The following is a 21,098-nucleotide window of genomic DNA, read 5'->3' as shown; positions in this document are numbered from 1 at the left end:
GCTAAGTTCTACCCTTGGTCCAGCTACTGATCTCAGCTAACATCTTGCATCATTCACTTAATCCTTCTGGCCACCAATTTACCAATCTGTACAGTAGTGTTGAATTTACTATGGCTTTTCCTAACTCTGCCAAGACATTCAGGGCAAAAGTCAGCTTTCAAAAGTATCTGTAGGACAGAATAACATTTGATAAGCACAGTGCATTATTTAAGACAGAGAGATACTATGCCTCCAATAAGCAGCAACTCAGAGCCACTGCTGAGATTTCTTTAGATGTAGAGATATGTACTGAGGAGCCAGGGAGAGGGTAGGTATTCTTCCTTATCATCAGTGGACTCCCAGTTGCCTTTGATTCCCTGGATTAGATGTTCTCTCTGCCCCCTGGTCTGAATGGACACCTGTCTCCTTTGCTTGCTTTTATCTCTTCCCCTACCTGAATTCTGGTGTTGTATAAATGGAATCAGCCTCAGTGCATTTGGCAGCTTTTGTGTGCTGTGAGTACATGAATGCTGCATGCTTTGCACACTGCACGTGCCAGTGCAAGGAGAGAGGAAATGGAGAAAATATACACTGGGCCACGCTCTTCATACTTTGTTAAATGAAGCTCAATTCCTACATATGTCATTTTTGGGGGCAGCTCATACAAATGATGCTTTCAGAGCTCATTGTACATTTTGTTTATATAACACCAGTTTGCAAATATATGTTAAGCCAAATGTAACTAAGCTGAGCAAGTATTTTGTTTTTGTTTTATTTTTAAACTGTTTTGTTTTCTGGGAAAATGGAAGCAGCTTCCTCAGAGGGGAATGGTAAGTTAGAATACGTTTAGCCCGAGAAATGCCAGTTCCATGACCAAGGTTTAAAACTTTAAAACAAAAAAAAAAGAGTTACCAAGTAGGAACGTGGGTGCCTCATGGTCTAAAGCCACTCCCTCCCCTGAAGCATGATTACAGTGGATTGAAAAGGGATAGGAATTATTTTAGAAGGTATCTTTGAATTTTTCAGGGGCATTCACATCTATGTGAGCCTTCTTCTTGCTCCAGTATCCCCTCTTACAGCTCTCATATTTTCTCTCTCTCCCTCTTCCTTTCTGTCTCTCCCTCTCTCATTGCCTCCCTCTACCTCTTCTGTTTTCATTTTCTTTGTTCCTGTTCTGTGCACCTGCTCTCTGGTGAGTGCTCTTGCCCCTCTTCTGCTTGCTAATGACTATCCTTCCTTCCTTTCTCCCCATCCCTCATTTATCCCCCCTCCCCCTCCTCTCCAATTTCCAGAAATTTCTTTCTCTCCAATTTCCAGAAATTCTTCTTTTCTTCTAATACCTAGTGTTGGGTTGACTTGTCCTCCCTTACCCTCATAGTGAGGTTAAAAACTTCCCACACTGCAGGTTTGCCTTTGTTCAAAAGCCCAATGCAAACTCTCTGCACCATCTTGGTGCAGAATATTGCCAGGTGGTATGTCTTCAGCAGACTCCCTATCTCTGAAAAGCCTATTTTTTTCTTAACATCTTCACATAATATCACCTGTTTGATTGCAAACTGCTGCTGATAGTTTATGATCTAAGTGTGGGAAATAAATTTACTATGAAAGTATTGGAATTAGAGAATTACAATGAGTCAGCTAATCTTAGCAATATGTGAAGCAAAGAATAAAAGTAGAATCTGTAGGATGTAGGAGTCTTTGACCTAAGATACTTTTAAAGGTTACAGTCTAAGGGAGATGCTCCATCCTTCAGGTTGTGGGGTGATCCTGGGCCTCTTTGGATATTCTTAGAGTACTGTCTTTTAAAGCAACCCTCCGAGAGAAGCACCAGCATTTCTCCTTCACTCAGTTCTCCTTTTTACAGCCATAGATTTGCTGGAGTTGATAATATGGTGGGTGGAAGGAAGAACAAAGGGCCTGTGGGTACATGGTGGATTGTCTGTTGCTCACCCTGGAGAACAGAGGGAAGGGGAAACGCTTTAGATCTACAGAGTTGTATGGGTGCCCAGATCTGAAGACCACTCTGGGTTGGGTCAAGGACCACACACTCTGGAAGGCTGGTCTCTGAGTTGGCCTCCCAGCAGGGGTGAATTTCTTACTCTGGGTTTAAGTCTTTGTGACCAAATTAACCTTCATTCTAACCTCTTTCCTGCTCTAACCTCTTTCCTGTGCTCATTTGACTCCAAGAACAGTTGAGCTTCTAATGTGTTGACTGATAAACTGGGACTGAGAAGATATGAATAACATGGGGTACCTTGTGCCTTGGACTCCTGCTTTTACTGACTGACTCTTCTCCTTGTGTCTCTTCTTTTGTCTTTCCACACAGGCCATGCAAGTAAAGGTACAGGTCAAATGCATGACGTGTCTTTTCTGTCCTAGTAGTAGAGGTGCCAGGCTCTGGCCCCTTCTCCACTGTGATCATCATGGGGGTGGTACAGAATGGATTTTCCCACATGGAGGTCCCCAGGCCTGCTCCAGGGAAGACAACTGCCTATCAGAGTGAATGTAGGCCTACCTACCCTTGGAATGGGGAAGCCGGGGAAGCCAGCCAAGCCTCGCCCTAACCGAGGTCTCCTTGCTATCTCTGCTCCCTTCCCCAGCTGTCCTCTCTGTTAGTTTGGCAGCCACCATGCTAACAGAGAGAGAGATGACTGACAGGGCCTGAGAGCCTGGGAGGCCACCTCTTCTGTGGGACCCAGGGTCATAGTTCTATTTTTTATACACTTTTTATCTCTTGTTCAAGGGTTCCATGCTTCAAAGAAAGTCTTTCAAGGTCTAAGTTCAAGAGTTTGAAATTAGCAGATAATCACAGCTTTTTGAACAAACTGTTCTGGATGAAACTGGGACAATTTTCCAACTGCCCCTAAAAGTTACTATGTGAAAAATTCCTTTCTTTCCATTCATTAATGTGTACCTGCTACTATTGTCCTAAGCCAGTGGTGGAGAATTTGCAGGCTGCAGTGAGCTGTTTGTATCATTGAAAGCTCTAAAAAGTTCACTATCACTGTTTAAGCACTCTACCCTACAGCATGTGTTGGAGATTTGTAGAGTCCAGGTCATATGCAGCTCTGAGTTACAAAAAGCAAAATGGAGCCTTGTCAAGATAGACTTGCATCTTAATGCTTATGTGTTGTGTGACCTCGGGAAAATTATTTAACTTCCATGGGCAACATGTTTTCATTTATAAAACTGACTTGCTAATATTTCAGGGTTATTGAAATCATATAAGTAGCAGTTCTGATTAGAATATGAAATTGGCCAAATCAAATAGACAATGACCAGGAAATAAAATATGTAATCAAATCTACATAGTTCTTTTTAGCATATTTACTTCATTATATACCTTGCATCACCATGTACATTTTATGTTTTATACTTATATGATACCATATAGTTTATATACACATTCTTTCCTTAAAGGATGATTGAAACCATTTCATGGGTAATCAGCTATAAGTGAATTTGTGATTTAAATATATCTATTAGATTTTGCCTTTGATGGTGGAACAGGGAAGGAATCTAGCAAGTGCTTGGTAAATGGTGGAAATTGCAGTCTTTGTGCACACCAGCCTTCAGTTTCCACTATGTTCTGGAACATAGGAATCCTCCTTTCCTTCGCTTCATTTCTGTCTTCATGCATATTTTCCCCTGTCCCTCCCACTGCTGCCCTGGGCTGACCTGGTCTTTTGGAGCACTGGGTGCGAGGTGTCCCTGCAAACTGGCTGGCTGTGTTTATCCAGCCTGGGTTTTTCTAGCCAAAAGCTTTGCTATGATTTCTGAAATATAACTACCTGAAGGGTTTGCTTCCACAAGGTTGGTGGAAGAAGCCACATCCCTTACAAGAGTACCATTAATGACTGTGACCTTTTCTCACACTTTGAAAAGTAATTAAAACAGTCAGCCCAAAGGAAATGCTCCTCTTCAGACAGCCCCTCTCCTACAAAGTGAATTCTGACACAAACTTGGAGTCCCCAGTCTTAAGTGCCAGTCACCTCTCCTGCTCCCAGAGTCCTGTAAACCAAAGTACTGCTATCTCATTGCTTCATATATTGCCATAAGGCAAAGTTCTGGAGAGCACCAGCTCCTTCCAGCATGGTCTCTGACCGATTTCTGGCCACCCAGCCCTCCCGACTCCCAGAAGGTGCTCATTCAGCTGAAGTAGAGTCCAGCAAGCATGTGACACATGGCCAGCACTACATTTTCTGAAAATGCATCATAAAAATTGTGTCACTGCAGCATCCTGTTTCCTTCAACCCAATTGCACGTGTTGTGGTGCTTGGTTGTTGCCTTGGGCTGCCATTGTCCATAGCGCCATGTGCCAAATCTGTCTCTCACACCTCCTACTTCACTGAGTGAACTTTTTTTGAAAGAGACAAGAATATATGACCAAGGACAAGTGTAAACTCCCATGGACTTGGGAAGTTCCTTTTTTGTGTGCAGTTTCTCTCCTAACATTCTCCCTTCCTGACCCCAAGGCAGCCCTTCTCAAGCATGTCCTCTTTCTTGGAGAGGTTGCATAGCTCTATGGTGGGGAGTTTAAGTGGGATTCCAGTGCTCCAAATACTAGCTTCAGACCAGTTGTACTGTAGTAGATGCTCTTCATATTTTTCCTGATTCTCCTGTAAGAGCCCTCAGTTATTTCTCAAAGTCATTTCATCAGTTATCAAATTGTTATTTTTACAGAATACCCCTTCTTTGCTCACCTGGTCCAGAAGGGAGTGAGCAAAGACTGTTGTATCTGTGGTATGTGTCCAGTTACGTGGTTCTGTGTGCATGTGCAGTAGAAAAGGCTCAGGGATAGGACTGATCTTTTAGGGCCATCTGGTTTGTCTTTGTTCAGCACAGTCTTTGTGCTGTCTTTGAAATGTAGTAAGGCCACCCTGCACTGACAGGGCCACCAGAAAGCAGGCTGCCTCTGAGTGAAGACAGTCCCCTTGAGACAGTCACTGACACTTCTCTTTATTTCCACATCATCTCCTAGTCTGGAGGACAGGACCAGGAACGGAAGAAGACAAAGCGCAGGGGAGACTTCTATTCCATCCAGACCTCCCTCATCGTGGCTGCACTCAAGAAAATGCTGCCCATTGGTCTGAATATGTGCACCCCAGGCGACCAGGAGCTGATCTCCCTTGCAAAATCACGATACAGCTGTGTAAGCTGCCTGATGACTGGGCTGAGGTTGCAGCACAGGTGACATTATGGTGGCCACTCTGCCTCAGAAAGGCTGGTCCTCCTCCTGGGGTTCAGCAGGGCCCCAGGAGGTGAGCAGGAGCCAAGGTGCACAGAAGCAACACGCCTTCGTTATCACAACTGGTCAGGACTCAGTACTTTGGCACAGCCTGTGTAATTTTTCCTCTTTTGTTCTAATAAATATCCCAGCAAAACTGCATTGGCTGTCCACACATATCTACACCCTTTTTGCGTTTCCACACTGATCTCTAAGAATAAAGTTTAACATCTCTTTCCACAGAGGGACACAGATGAAGAGGTCAAGGAGCATCTGCGGAATAACCTGCACTTGCAGGAGAAGGTAATACTGTGGGAAGACCGGAAGAATCACACGGGCTGTCTTTCTTTCCAGCCTCAGGGTTCTATCCTCTGCCTAATGTACTCATGGTTTTAAGTGTGTCCTAGAAACAGTGTGGAACTGGTAGAACTAACTTTCCACCTTTAGTTTGTGCTCTTTACTGTTAAAAAGAGGTATATGATAAAGCATGTTTTCCAGCTTCTCATCACATGAATCTCAAGCCATGAGGAGGAGGGGAAGCAGTATGTCCCAGGAGTACTATGAGTCTCACTAAATGTGACACACACACCTGGAGAAGATTCTAGCACCTCCCACTTGAGAGAGATCTTGAAACAAGGTCATTTTGTATCTGAGTTGGCATATTCAGAAAGGATAGAATTTTTATTTTAAGGGTTATTTGTGATTTCTTTAGGCCTGTGACTCTGAATAACTCTTTACCCACATACATTGTACCCTAAAATGGAGAACTGAACCAACCCCAAAATGGCTCTCCTTCCCACCCCAAACATATAGGAATGATGAATAAAATAAAGGGTAACGGCAATAACAAGAAATCCCAAGAGCCAGGAAAAAAGTCATTCTAGATCTTAATGATTAAGAGATGGCATTGCCACTGGGAGAACTCACAGAGTGCTCCAGGCTAGATATGCACCACAGAGGTAGAGTGTTTAATGACCTTAAAGAAGGAGAAGTGTGGGACCTGCACACACACAGAGTGAGAAACTTACATGAAATTATCACTGAACCAGAGGAACTCCTGGCTCTGCTGCAGAGACAACCATGAAACCACCTGTAGCATCTCTGCTCCCTAAATAAAATATAGAAACTCTTGAAAAGAGTTTCTTGAAAAGAAACTCAGATAGAAAGTAGGAAGAAGACTATCACTGGACAAGAGGAAGGGGTGGGGGAAGCGTATAATGAAATATAATGGAGGGATTACCATGATCATAATGTGTTACATACGCAAATACTACATTGAAACCCAACATTTATAAAATTAATAGGCACAAGTAAAAATATATTTGAAAAGAAGCTCATAAATCAAAACATGTAAAAAAAATCAGAACATAAAATCCACCACCATCAGAGAGTCAAGAAATGTAACAGAGTAATTCAAGCAATAAGGAACTATAGAAAGGAAATTAAAATAAATGTAGGGGCTGGGGATGTAGCTCAGTGGCACAGTGCCTGCCTGGCAAGCACAAGGTTGTAAGTTTGATTCCCCATACCAAAAATAAAATTAAATAATAAATAAAGTAAAATAAATGTAGTTAAGACATTTAAAGATAAAGGTAGTGTAAAGCAATAGAACCCATAAAGCAATAGTAGCACATTTTTTAAAAAGGAGAGTGGAAGCTAGGTTTGAAACCAGAGAACCTCACAGCAATTATACTCATTGAAATTTTAAAATCAATATAGGACTTAAAAATAGGATAGACATTGCTAAAAAGAGAGTTTATAAATTGAAAGATTGCTTTAAGGAGATCATCCAGAACACAGCACAGAGAGATAAAGGGGTGGGAAATATGACAAAAGAGCAAACAGTCATAGAGGCTAGAATGAGAAGTTCCTATGTAGCATCTGCAGTGGTGCAGAAGACAGTGATAGAGAGGGTGAGGGAGAGGCAAGCAAAGAGACTCGTGCCTACTGTGGAAGCCTTGTAGGGGTTAAAGGTTTTTTCAGTACAAGAGGTACCAGAAATTGTTTATCTCATGAGTATGTGTCCATTTCCAGTCTGATGACCCAGCTGTAAAATGGCAGCTGAACCTCTATAAGGATGTTCTGAGGAATGAAGAGCCTACTACTCCAGAGAAGACTGTGGAGCGGGTGCAGAGGATTTCAGCAGCTGTCTTCCACCTGGAGCAGGTAGAGTATTTGTTCCGAGGAGTGAAAAAGAAAGACTGCTCTGGAGAATAAATATAAAACTGTCAACCCCCAGTTACAGGTGCCTTGGTAAGATGGAGAAAATAAGAAGCAAGGGTCATCCATCCCATGTCACCCCCAGGGTTCATCTTGGTGCCTCATAGTATCAGGCCCCTCAATACTTTCCCCTCTTGCTGTTTTAAAAACTCTTAAACAAGTTCTGCCTACCTTCTGACATCAATGGGAAGGGGAACAAGGGAGGGGGGAAGGAATTTTTAAAAAGAACTGAAGGGGACATGGAAACAGCACTTTTATAAATGGGAAGGGGAAGAAGGGTTGAAGGGAGGGGAGGGGAGTGAGAAAAAATAATAAAGATATATTATGGACAGGTACAAACTCCTCATGAATGTGATCATTACGCATGGTAAACATGTACAGTAATACCTGGGTTCACAAACACTTCTTTCACAAACAATTTGATTCTCCAACAAAAGCATTCAATAACATTTTGCTTCTATTCACAAATCCCACATTGAATGACAAACACAGCTGTGGCCATCTTCCCCACGTGAACACAAACAATCAGCCATCTTCTCCAAAAATCATAAAACAAATTAGGTTCATGAACCAGGGTATCACTGTACGAATAAAAAGATAAATTAATTCTTAAAAAATTCTTGCCATTAGCTCAAATGACTTACGTCTCCTACCATTTGCAAAGCTGATGTTAAGAAATAATGAGCTCCTCCCCGATTTAGACCTGGTGCCGCCCACGACCTCCACCAAAGCGCATGGAAGGAGCTGGATCTTAGTGCGCTGAAGAGTGCCAGCTTCGGCAGCGCGTATATGAATGGACTGAAGAAAACTGTCTCTTGGGAAGAAATAACAAAGTGGATGTTCACTGTAAAAAAAAAAAATAAGTAGCTAATAAAATTTGGCAGGAGGAAGGAAACTTAAGACTTTCACAAACTGCATCATCTAGTACTGAGTACACTGTGCTGATTATGGTTGAGAAGCCAAAATTTTTTCAGGGCTGAGAAGTCTGGGCTATCCTACTATCACTCAGAGTGGCCTAGTGTGAACCTATTTGTGTGATTTCTTCTCAGGTAGAACAGCCTTTGAGATCCAAGAAGGCGGTGTGGCACAAACTATTGTCAAAGCAACGGAAACGGGCAGTGGTGGCCTGTTTCAGGATGGCTCCTCTCTACAACCTGCCCAGGTATGGATTCTGTCTGTCATTTTCTTCTGCCATGTGAGCCAGTGATGAGAATGAAGGTATCGTCTCACAGCTATTCTCTCTGTGGCCCTGACACTCTTGATGCCAAGAACTGCAATTAGAATCCTGAGCCCACAGAGCTATTATCACCTGCATAGTATAACCTTGCGCCTGCCAAGCAATCAAGGAAAGAAAAACTGAAACCAGGTAAACTTCCCTAGAGTCCCATGCCTGTGCAGCTTACAGTGTGTATTGTAAGGTCAGCCAAGGAAGAGTATGGAGGTTCTCTACTTTTGCTGAGGTGGGATGTTTTGTGAGGACAGAAATGCTTCTTTCAAAAAAAAAAAAAAAAAAAGGAGCTGCACAAACTAAATATCTACAACATCTTACTCCAGATTCCATCAGGAGGTCAAGCAATACTCCTCTGCTCTGGCACTTGACATCATCAGCTAGAGAAATGTAACTTGAGAATCCAGGAGTGCAGTATCCCTGCCATCAAGATGAAGAAAGGCTAGAGATGCCACCCAATGGTCCAGTCAGTGGCATAATGCTTTTATCTAAGTATTTTAATCCACACGTTGAAGAAAAAAGCATCGTGAAGATTTTTCTGAAAAGTGTGTGATACATCCTGTGTAAACATATGGAAGAGTGTCAATCAGTTTTCTGTCATTGTGACAAGATGCTTGAGATATATCAATTTGAAAGGAAGAAAGACTTACTTAGTTCATGGTTTCAGTCAGAAGTTTCAGTCAGTCCAGAATCACTCGGCTCCGTTGCTTTGGACCTGTGGCAGGGATTGTATGGTAGAGCAAATTTCTCACCTCATAGTTGCAGGGAAGCAAAAAGAGAGCAGAGAGGGGGAGGGGCTGAGGTCCCAATGTCACCTTCAAGGGCACACCCCCAAGTGACTTCACTTCTTGCCCTGAGCCACACTTCCTACAGTCTCCACCACTTTCCAGTATTGCCGTGGGTTGGTGACCAAGCCTTAAACAAGTAGCCTTTGGGAGACACTTAGAATCCACATCATAGCAGTATCAGTAACAGAGTGGCCCAGCATCAACCACTAAGACTAACTAGGTGTCTTTACTATAGCAACATCCTCATTCTCAGACTGATTACAGAGATCAGGCCTGTGATCAAGAAGCAATACTGGTGATCAAATATCAACCTCTGTTTCAATTTCCAGATCACTGGAAATATTTTCATCTGATCAGGGAAAATAAATTGACTTGGAACAAGCTTCTTCTGAATCCTATGTAAATAACTATGTTTTCTTTAGAATATGAGATAAGAGAAAAACCTATGTTTGACCTTTACTTTCATCAAATTGTAGATCTTGGCCATCATTTATCCAGAATGGCCTATTACCCCGTCTGGATCCAACTGATCTTTCCTAGTTAGGGTCTTCAGAGATGGTAGAGAATCGTGGTAACTGAGATATACACCTGCTTGAGCAAGTCTCTCTTAAGAAAACAAACTACTGTCCTTGGAAGGGAATGAGACATCACTACATCAAGCACAGTTCATGAGTAAAAAGCTGACAAATTAAGTTAAGCAACAGTAGACATGAAGGCTGCTGAAGTCCTGGTAGAAAAGTGAAATTCATAGCCCAGTAAAAAATATTAAAATATATGGAGAAATTTTCTTTGTTGTCCAGAAATAATGAAACATTAGAAATCACTCACTTTCCAAATGTGAATTTCAGAAGAGCTCAGCTCTGAACACATGTCTCCAGGGCAGACTAGATCAGAAGAAATCACCTCTCTCCAAAAAAAAAGCAATTTTTCTAAATCTATTGAAAATGTTAATACCATACTTTCATCACTGAGCTGCTCCTTCAGTGAGAAGAATTCACTATGTCCTTGAGAAAACATGGCCATCCCAAACCCAGGTGTCTTAGAAGGGTTGCCCTGGGCTTTCCCTCTGGCATGGAAGTTTCTAAGTAGACTGCATAACAGCAACTAAGAAGCTGATGTTAGAGATAGCTGCTTCCCCACCTTACAACTGCATAAACTGCACAGAATCTTCCAAATTATAAAACTAAAAATACTTATTATATGATGTGGAAACTGTTTCTCTGGTGTTAGTTTTTAAAAGAAAACCTATATGCTTTTCTCCAGACACAAAATTAGCAATTTCTTCCTGAGCACCTTTCAACGGGTTTGGCTGGAAAAGGTTAATGAAAAAACTCAGTATGACAGGCTTATTCCCATTTTAATGGTAATGTAACCTGTGGAGAGACCTACTCATTTTCTGCACACCCCTACTTTCTTGACCATGACTTAATGTTACCATGAAAACACAAACTTGTACAATTTTTAAAAGGATTCTGATTGGTCAGACTTTAAAGAAAGACTGCAAATGCTGTATTTTACCAAAACCATGACCACATCTTAATGAGTCTGGTCTTGACCTTTTTCTTTCTTTCCTGTCCTTCTTTCCTTCCCACTCTCCTCACATTTGCCAAACACTTAGCTAATGTTCAGTGGCTAATAAATATTCCCAGAAGTCCATCCTGGCTGTCAGAGAATGCCATATGCCTAGGCCTCAGTGTTCCCAAACACCAGGCCCAGACTTAGAGGCCCTGAGGTACACAGTAGATGTGCTCATGAAGTAGCAAGCTCATGCTTTGCCTTCCTAAAGAACATCCAGAGCACCTTGTTAGTGTGGTTCCTTACAGAAGGAAATGTTTTCAGTATAGCTGAGAGTAACCCACTCCCCACTGCGATGGTTTAGATTGGATTATCTGGGCAAGTGACTAGCCTATGGGAATGACTAAATCACCATTAGGAGCAAATACTTGAGGACTGTTACTTAACCTAATTCATTATTTCTTCCTAGAGGGGAGACTAAATTAGGGTTACAGTCACTGCCATATCTTGCTCAACCATTGTCACGTTCAGAAGGTGTGCCTTTGTTTGGGAGCTGGTTATAGGGCTCTTGGAAACAAGTGTTTATCGTATGTTGTTGGCTACCCTGACCAATCAGAAGACAAGAATTGTACAAAAGTCTGTCCTGCTTACTAACCGTTAACCACCCAGACTAAAATAATGAGTCCCATGGACCCCTCTTGACCTCACTCTCACCCCTTCCGCTCAGGCACCGCTCTATTAACCTCTTCCTCCATGGCTATCAGAGATTTTGGATAGAAACAGAGGCGTATTCCTTTGAAGAGAAACTAGTACAGGATTTGGCTGTAAGTACTGACCCAACGGGAAGCAGATTTGGGTGTGAATGAGTTTGATTTTTGTATTCAGGTGTGTGTGTGTGTGTGTGTGTGTGTGTGTCTGTGTGTCTGTGTGTGTTATAACAAATGAACACTCACAAAGAATTGCTGTAAATTTGGAAGGAACTAACTGTGTAAATTCTCAGGGGAGGCTGTGCTAATGGTCATAAGAGCCAGAGGATGAATTTTCACTTGGAGGTGCTAACACTAATTTCACCCTCAGCCTCATCATCACTGGCAACTAACACTTCTTGGGATGTACAGCCATGTCATGGGGAATTCATGCTAAGTTAAGTTTTGAGCACCATTGGTTGCAGGAGGTCACCTCAGACTGAAGTCCACATTCCTAATGGGTAGCTCTGCTTTGAGGAAGACACATCTAAATACCTTTCCTGAATCGCACATGTCAGTATTGGCCCTTTAGAAAATTTGGTGTGCTCTCTCTCTAGCACACTTCATGCTCAGGAACCTCTTAAAACAACACACAAAGGGAGAAAGTGTATTGCAGAGGTACCACACAGCCTTATCCTGGTTTACAAAAAAGAAACCCGCCTCTTTTGTAGCCCGTCTGTGGTTCTTTTCTCTTCTCCTTACTTCTTTCATTTACCTTTTCCTCTTTTCATTTAGTCTCCCTACTAGTCCTACACTGTGTTTCTCATATTCACACTTTTCCATATTTCTTTCTCTGTTGCCCTTTGGTTCTTTTCCTTCTTTCCTCTTTGTTCTTTTCAGCCTTTCTCTCCCACTTTCCTTCCATTTGTTTTTATGTCTTTTACTCTGCCCATATGTTCCTGTAAGAAAGACACTTCCTCCTTCCTCGGATCCCACTTCCTTAATCAGTGTGGAGCTCACAGTAACATCATATCAGGCCTCTGCTTCTTCTAAACCATTTCACACAACCTATGTAGTTCCCACCAATTTTCCAAATGTGGTCCACCATGCTGACTCTACCACCACTAGAAAATTCACTTTTGCCTTATTCCCCTTTCTATAAAAAAAGGATGGAGAAAAAACTTGAAAAGAGAAGCACAAGGCCTGTAGCTCCAGGGCAGAAGCTCTAGGAACAATGAGAATTTTAGAATAGAGGCTGAGGTTAAGAAAGAGATGTTTTGCTGTGTTAAATCTAGAATCCTCTGAAACCCAAAATGGCCCCAGAGCTTTGTGGCACTTGCCCCAACCCTATCTTTATCCCAGTCTCCAACAGAAATTTCAGGTCTTTCTCAGAGAGATTCTATCTCTTAAGTAACTCTGCAGGGTTTCCCTCCTGAACTTGGGTGCCCAGAGCTTGCATGAGAGTTCTGCTGATTGGGATCTGTAGCTCTTCCCCTATGGTCAGCCTTGTGCTTTTTCTTTTATTTCATTTAACCTAAAATTGGAATGTTTCTTTGATTGGCTGGAAAAAATATATAAACGTATATGTATATCCCACCTTGCATCCTCCAGAGAAGAAATACATGGTGTAGTGGTTCCTTTTTTCTGCTTTCAGTCCAATGCCCTCTGTGCCTTGTGCTTTGCCTTCTCTCTGTTCGCATGCGGTTGTGTGGCACATGCTGAAACCCATGCCTAAAACTTGTCTGTGTTGTTTGTGTAGAAATCTCCCAAGGTAGAAGAGGAGGAGGAGGAAGAGATGGAAAACCAACCCGACCCTCTTCATCAGATCATTCTCTATTTTAGTCGCAATGCGCTCACGGAGAGGAGGTCAGCATCACCAGAATACCCACCTTGTCCTGGGCACCAGCCATGGTTGTCAACCCTACACCCTCCTCATGTAGACAACATTGGGAAGACAGGATACTGGATTTGAGCTGCCCTATTATTTGGCCATCAAGACATAATGGAATTCTCCTCAGCCGTAAAGAAAGATCACTTGGTGTCATTTGTAGAAAAAAAATGGATACAGCTTGAGACCATAAGACTAAGTGAAATAAATCAGATACAGAATGTTAAATATCACAGTTTCTCTTATAGAGAAAGCTATTAATAATTTAAAGAACAAAGTTGTTAATAATTTAAAGAACAAAATAAAAGATGATAGGGAACAGGGAGGTAGGGTTCACAAAGATGGGGAGGGGATGTAGAGATGGAGAAGATGGGAGGTAGGAAGGAAAGGAGACATAAAAAGGATTAGGATGTGATATGTGTGTATACCACTTCTGCAAGATGAACATATCCATTATATGTCACAAATATATATTAATAAGAAAGAAACCAGTAGAGAAACTTCCATCAAGCTGTAGACCCCTTGTCTTAATGCCAGACACTGAATCTGAAAAGAAAACAGCATGGAACTATAAATATATCCCTGAATTTTCAGATTTTTCAGAATAATTTCTAGGAATTGGAGTGGGAATGCTCTAATTACTTCACTAGTTCATATAATTTGAGTTTATATGATTCTTAGCCTTTTGTATGGGGTTCAAAGAGTAGCCTGCTGAATATTTCCTCCATTCTTTCCAGCAAACTTGAAGATGACCCTTTATACACCTCCTATTCCAGCATGATGGCCAAGGTACACCCGGATTTTCTGCACGTTACCTCAGTCTGTCTTTCCTTATACCTTGTCAGGCAGATAAAGACTCATGTGAGCAAGAGGGCTTGCTTATGACATAGGCTCTAGGCCTTGTACAATTCATGTGCTCTAGGGGTAACTTTGGTAAATTACTGAGGAAAGCTTGAAGCCTCCTTAGCATAGCTTCTGGTAGCTGGGTTCATGTGACAGCTCTGAAACCAGCTAAAGGGGACCCATGTAGACTACTTTTGGCATTTTAGACAGTGTTCAGGACACAGTTGAAACACATCTGCAAGTGAAGGAAACCAGAGGGAGATTCCAGTGTTCTGGAAGAGGCAGTGACCAGACGGATGTCACTAGAAGGATGGTGAATTCTGATATACTGGGAACATAAGAAAACAGCTTCTTCCCAAACAGCAGATTCATGCCAGGCATGACGACGGGTGTGTTCAGGGCACCAGAGCACAAAGTCCCTTATTCAGATGTCCCATGAGGACACAAGGGGAAGACAGAATTTTTGGATTCAAATCCTACCCCTAGTCTTATTGCCATGGCCTGGGGCTACGTCTTTAAAAAGGAATAGTTCCTTGTTCTCCAGTCTCACACAGGCAGCAGAACTTCTGTAGGAAGAAAGTTCAGGTCTCTGGTTAAACCAGCCAAGGCCACACTGAGGATGTGACTCAGGATTCCCACTTCTCATTTCTGAACCTTTTGATCACTACAAAGATAGCATTTAGAGTGTAGTCCCGTAGTAATCAACATGTTCCTGGTTTTATGAAGTGCTCAGGTCCCTTGGAGGCTGAGAATTATAGTCTGTCCCCTGTCCTTTCAGAGCATAACAGGATTTTGTTGATCAGATATACTCACCTTTAATTTTATTATCTCTCTCCTCTTTTCTCTGCTCTATGGAATCCAGAGCTGTCAGAGTGGTGAGGATGAAGAAGAGGAAGACAAGGAAAAGACATTTGAAGTAAGTTTTCACAAAGTTTATAGACAGGGCCACCCTCCCAGGACAACAGGCTGGGCCTGTAGCTGTGGCTGCCGACATTAGCATGAGTCTCGGCCGCTGTGCATGTGAGCCAGTGGAGCACGGCTGCTAAAAGGTCTGCTGACTGCCTGTCTGCCTGTCTAACCAGGTAGCAGGTAGCAAGCAGCAGACCACCCTACTAGTATGGTTTTTGTGAGAAGTGTTCTACTTCTGCCCAAACATTGTAGTAATAAGCCATAGAAAGACAAATTCAAACATCCAAAAATGAAAAATCAGAGCTATTAAGACACTAGGATAGTTTTTGTACTACTATTCTATAAATGCAAATTGATAGTAATTTCATTTCAAGGCAGTTCAAGGCTCTAAAAATACTAAGATTAAACAATTGTAGGGTACTTTGAAAAACAAAGTACCAACAGAACATGACAGAAGCAGAGTAATGTAATTAGAGTTCTGTAGAGTCTTGACATTGTAGTAGCCCATGTCTGGTAGAAAATGTCTGTTAACCATAGTGTGAGCATCTTAGAGAAGACTCATTTTCTGCATTCACTCATACATTAAATACACTTAAACCGTGCCCTCACAGATCTGTGTGTGACAAAACACTGAAATCACACATACCTTAATCTTGGGTTGCTTCCAGTAATTATGACCTCAAGGGGAAGGGACTGTGTTACCAAGCAATAGCGTGGGAAATTCAGCACCAACGTATGAGTGAATTGTGGGTAGACAGTTTTGGAAAGCTGGGTGGTAGCCATGAACAAACTTCAGAGATTTGCTTTATCTAATAGTACATGTGCAGCCTTTCTAAGACAGCTGAACTCCATTTACCCCAGTGAATTCCCTTAAAGGGCACATGGACAGGAGATGGGAGCGTATGGGTGGACATGGGGTAGTTGAAGGACTAGAGATCCGATCTTTCCCTGTAATTTTTCCCCAGGAAAAAGAGATGGAGAAACAGAAAACCCTGTATCAACAGGCTCGGCTGCATGAGCGTGGTGCTGCAGAGATGGTCCTGCAGATGATAAGCGCCAGCAAAGGTGGTGTTCCTCAGTTCTGGATGGGCCCGTGTAACTATCACAGAGATATCACACATGCATAGGCATTATTAACAAGTCCTGATAAAGTCCAGTAGGCGCGATTTGCCACCTGTTACCTTGGTGAGTGAATCTCATCTTCACCCTGGCAGGTGAGATGAGCCCCATGGTGGTGGAGACTCTGAAGCTGGGGATCGCCATTCTGAATGGAGGCAACACTGGTGTGCAACAGGTAATGGGGACTCAGGGGAAGCTTGCAGAGTTCCTGGGGCTCCCATTTGACAGCTGTCAGGCTGCAGGGAAGAGGTGTTGACTGCTACAGAGAGGGACCTCCCAGAATCACCTTGCTGCTGTTTGTCCTTAGCAGCCAGTTATGTCTCAGTAGTTGGGAACACAGATAAAGCCAAGCCTGGGAGCCCACTGGTGAATGTGCACTTAAAGAGCCTTTATCTAGGGTTAAAAAACAAAACACTGTGTTTTTTAATCAGATGATTTTCTGAGAAAAAAATACATATAGATATATCCATATATATCTGTATGTAGAGATATGTGTGTGTGTATATATATTTTTTCTAGCAGTTTTTTAAGCATTAGGTGTTTATTTCAACTTTCACTTATTAGCTGCCTTACTGTGAGCCAGAGGCCTCATCACTAAGTAGGAGGAGACGTAACCCTACACATTTGTTAGTCCTTTATTCATTCATTGAGCAATTATTCACTAATTGCTGACCATGCTAGGCTCCTCTCTAAGGACTGAGAATGTAGCAGTGGATCATAAAATAAAAGCCCCTGCCACTATGCAGCTTTCATTCTAGTGAGCATTGAATGAGGCCACGTGTGTAACATAGAGTGGAGCAGGCCTGCACGTGGTTCATTCCATGGACTCACTCCATTATCTGAACAGAACTGGCTGCCAAAGACAGAAAGGTACCAGTGTCTCCTGGGCACTCCAAGGTATGGCTGAAAGCATCTATTTTACTCTGTATTTGTTTATATTTTGGGTTTCTCATATAAGAGGAACCATGCAATTTGTAACCACCTGTGATTTATTTCACCTAACAGTATAGTCTCAAAGACACTTCTTGGAGATGGGGAAAAGATTAAAGAGGGAGTAATGGGACCAAAAATGATTCAGATATGCTATATGTCTGTACCAGTACCCACCACAGATGTAAATGTCACGTATCACATATAACAGAAAGAAAAAAAGGATCTCTGTGCACAGAAAAGTCAAGGTTCAAACACACCTTTGATGTTCCTGAAGTTACATTCCAGGTCCTTGGAGCATCTTCAGATTTATAACCACCATATTTCATAGCATTTTCCCAGCCTTTAGCTCATCCAAAACAAATTGTCATTTTCTTTGTCACTTTCTGCTGTCTCTACCACCACCTATCAGTTGACTATCCTACAGGATCCTTTTATTTTAATAAAAAAATTATTACATCACACAAAATTTCTACTTCTCCAAAAACAGAGAACACAAGAAATAAGGGCTCCTTGTGAAAGAAACACTGACCTTCCCGCTAGATTCATCTTTGGTAAACTTCTTGCTCCTGTCTGCCGGATTCATACTATGAATACTTCAGATTCTGATCAGTAGTGTTAAGTATTTCTCTGTCATCCTAAACATGGTCTGTTCCCAAGTATAAGAGACTCCAAGGAGTAGATTATGAATGTAAGAGGTGTATTCTACTTTGGAAATACTAGTGAGCCTTCATAAAATAAACATGACCTGACCCCACGAGATTCTGATTACAGAAGTAAAGAGTGTGGCTCAGATATGTCAGATTTTTGGTTTGGATTTTTAAGTCCATGGTTGATTCTGACGCATAGGCCCAGGGGTCTGTGGCTGGGGATTTGCCATTTCTACAACAAGATAAGGAGAATCAGCACTTGTGGCATAGTTTTCATAGCTTTAAATGTATCTCTTTTACAGAAAATGCTAGATTACTTAAAGGAGAAAAAGGACGCTGGATTCTTTCAAAGCCTTTCTGGTCTTATGCAGTCTTGCAGGTAAATATGCGATCATTCAGCATTTTTGAAAACTTCAGTGTTCAATAGAAAAGGAGTCAGAAGAGGATATACAAAATTACGGACTTATGGAATTATTGAGAGGGCTCAGGAGTCACCTACTCAAGAAAGCCAAGAGGGTAGGAATGGTCCCTCCACACTTTCAGGTTACATGGTCCGGTTAGCTCATTTGCCTCCAAGTAATGTGATTTAAAATGGAACATTATGTTTTCCATTTGAAACATGGTCCCTCCGTACTTCCGAGGGAAGTACGTAGTCTCTATGAGCTACAAACACACACACCCCCACTGCTGCTGTCTTTACCTGCCTTCCTTACCTCCTATTTTTTAGGTTGTTCTCTTAGAAGGCTCAGTGTCTATTTACAGTTTCTTAAACATGTATACCCAGAAGCATCAAACCAAAAAAGAATGAAAAAGAGGATAAACTCCTCACTATGACTCATGGCTGTATTTTCACTAGATCCTTTCATCTCTAACCTTAATGATTCTTTGAGCTTGAATACGTGCTCGATGGGTGCATGCTTTGCCACGTCCACTTGGACAGTGATTCATCCTGGCATGAGAACATTTTGACATAGCCTAAAAACAAAACATTGAACTATCAGTTTTATTACCAAATTCTGTAAGCCACCCCTCCTGGCTGAACCCTCTGGTAACTAAATAACATACAACTAAAAGTCGTAAGGTCACTGTGCTTGCTCATTTCAGAAATGACACAGCAGTCTTTCTGAGAAAAGTGTCACCTTATTCTCTAAAATGCAGCTTTGTTTTGAATAGTCTGCAACTCATTCTAAAAAAGCCAAAGTTGTAATAAGTTAGCTCATTTGCCTCCAAGTAATGTGATTTAAAATGGAACATTATGTTTTCCATTTGAAAATTCAGAGGATGAACATCCTTTCTTTTAGTAAAGTTCATAATTTTGCTAACCTTATTTGATAGGCTAAATATTGTACCCTGGGGTAATAAGGTGCATGCAATATGATCCCTTATTCTCATATCTATATTTTTTCACCAGCAATCTATTAGTTTATTATCTCTCAGGAACAGAAAATGTAATATCACCAGACCTGACTCATGGAGGGTAAAGTAGTACGTGTGGACTAAGAGATGGCAAAAATCAAGGCAATTGCATTCCACATTGCTCATCAAATTTACCATTAAATTTCTAAAAGCACTTTCAGAATTCTGTAGTACTTAACATTTGTTTGTAATTTGCTTCTAATGATGGTGTGGAGGGACAGGTGACATACACTTAGATGCCAACTGACTTGTTACAGAAGTTTTAAGCCATCTTAATGGGTTTTGATGATTAGAACAAGAATACACATTTGTAAAATATGAAGCAGTAGAAAAATTGAAACATTCAACATGGGTGTTTGGGGATGAAGTAAGGAGCAGACATGTGGTTCAAAATCAAAACTACTTCAAAGCAACTAGATCCAGATGTCCTTTCCATGTTATTCTCCCCTGATAGCAAAACCAATATAAGAATAGTACTGTGTTGTTGAGCAGCCCTTTTTATAGCAGAATTGAGGAACAAAGCAACAGGAATAGCAAGAGAAATTTCACTATTTTCTGTTTAAAATGCATCTACACTGCAGAACGCATGTGATAAAAGGGACAGGAACACCATTATCTTTCCAGGCTGATAGTCACTGCCTTTGCCCAGTGGTTCTAGGAAGGTCACATTTTGCAGTCTTAATGGACTCAGCTGTAAGCTTCCCTAAGAGGTGTGTTCTTATAAGAGCTTGGTTTTGTGAGACTTTTTATAATGGAAAAGAGTTGGATTATGTTGGTAAAATAGAAAGTTCCCTACCTGAATATAATGTGATCATACAGTGCTCTTGTTGTTAAGAGGGCTTCCTGGCTTAAATAAAATTTGGCTATAGCTGTACCTGGGAAGGACAGGGGAAATAGGGACAAAAAGTTGGCTAACTTGTCACAAGTTTACGAACACCTAGGGACATCTCTGCCTTTAGAAAGCTGGCAAAGCAACCTGTAGAAATCTTGGCTTCTATTTACTCCCGAACGATACAGAAACCTTAAAAGGATGTAGCTTCTGAAATCTGGATGTTTATAGCTTCCTTAACAAGATTGCCTACCACAAAGTAAAGGAACTATTAGACTTTTAACTACACTATACATAATTTAATTTACGATAGTACAGAGACAAGCTATCCTTAGCCAGTAGATACATTGGCATTAGAAATCCATTTTCCTGGTGTTCAATAGCCCTGAACCTTATTTTCCTCTGTCTGTTAAAAGTGTCCTTGATTTGAATGCATTTGAGAGGCAGAATAAAGCTGAAGGCCTGGGGATGGTTACGGAAGAAGGAACACGTAAGTAACTAATGACTGTCAAGGCCATTGTCTTCCTTATTGAAATCAGCTCTCTCTGGTTAGAGTCCTTGCTCACTGCTTCTGAATCTGCCAACACTTGCTCCCTGTGAGCAAAACATTTCCATCAGTAGTTTGAAGAAATGAACATCCAAGGAGGATGTGTTCATAGAACCAGTTTTAACTAAAGTCAGTTTACTGCGGTGTTTATCGTTTTCTTACTTTGTATTCTTCTGTTTTTCTCTTAATGACAGTCATTGTTCGCGAACGTGGTAAGTTTGCATTTCTGGCCCAAGTTCCTACCTCTTGTGTGAATCCTAAGAGATCTAATTTAATTGCCTCAGCACAGACACATCATAGGTTTTGTGGTTGCATGTCGAGTTT

At 41.6% G+C, this 21,098-nt stretch overlaps 1 protein-coding gene across 1 annotated transcript in view; it reads left to right on the top strand.

Moving 5' to 3' along the window:
- The window catches only part of Ryr3 (ryanodine receptor 3), a 547,606-nt gene that overhangs the window by 491,198 nt on the left and 35,310 nt on the right, over window positions 1-21,098 (top strand). The window contains exons 70-83 of the mRNA XM_005381167.2: window positions 2,306-2,320; window positions 4,961-5,131; window positions 5,450-5,509; window positions 7,241-7,372; window positions 8,476-8,588; window positions 11,685-11,781; window positions 13,403-13,509; window positions 14,269-14,320; window positions 15,237-15,290; window positions 16,249-16,348; window positions 16,498-16,577; window positions 18,285-18,361; window positions 20,644-20,717; window positions 20,969-20,986. Of these exons, the coding sequence (XP_005381224.1) occupies window positions 2,306-2,320; window positions 4,961-5,131; window positions 5,450-5,509; window positions 7,241-7,372; window positions 8,476-8,588; window positions 11,685-11,781; window positions 13,403-13,509; window positions 14,269-14,320; window positions 15,237-15,290; window positions 16,249-16,348; window positions 16,498-16,577; window positions 18,285-18,361; window positions 20,644-20,717; window positions 20,969-20,986 (1,150 nt within the window). The remainder of the gene's footprint in view (window positions 1-2,305; window positions 2,321-4,960; window positions 5,132-5,449; window positions 5,510-7,240; window positions 7,373-8,475; window positions 8,589-11,684; window positions 11,782-13,402; window positions 13,510-14,268; window positions 14,321-15,236; window positions 15,291-16,248; window positions 16,349-16,497; window positions 16,578-18,284; window positions 18,362-20,643; window positions 20,718-20,968; window positions 20,987-21,098) is intronic.

This window comes from Chinchilla lanigera, unplaced genomic scaffold (assembly GCF_000276665.1).
Source record: "Chinchilla lanigera isolate Chin_1 unplaced genomic scaffold, ChiLan1.0 scaffold00015, whole genome shotgun sequence".
NCBI classification, from domain to species: domain Eukaryota; kingdom Metazoa; phylum Chordata; class Mammalia; order Rodentia; family Chinchillidae; genus Chinchilla; species Chinchilla lanigera.
Note: the sequence above shows the minus strand (reverse complement) of the source record. Positions and strands in the feature narration are given on the sequence as shown.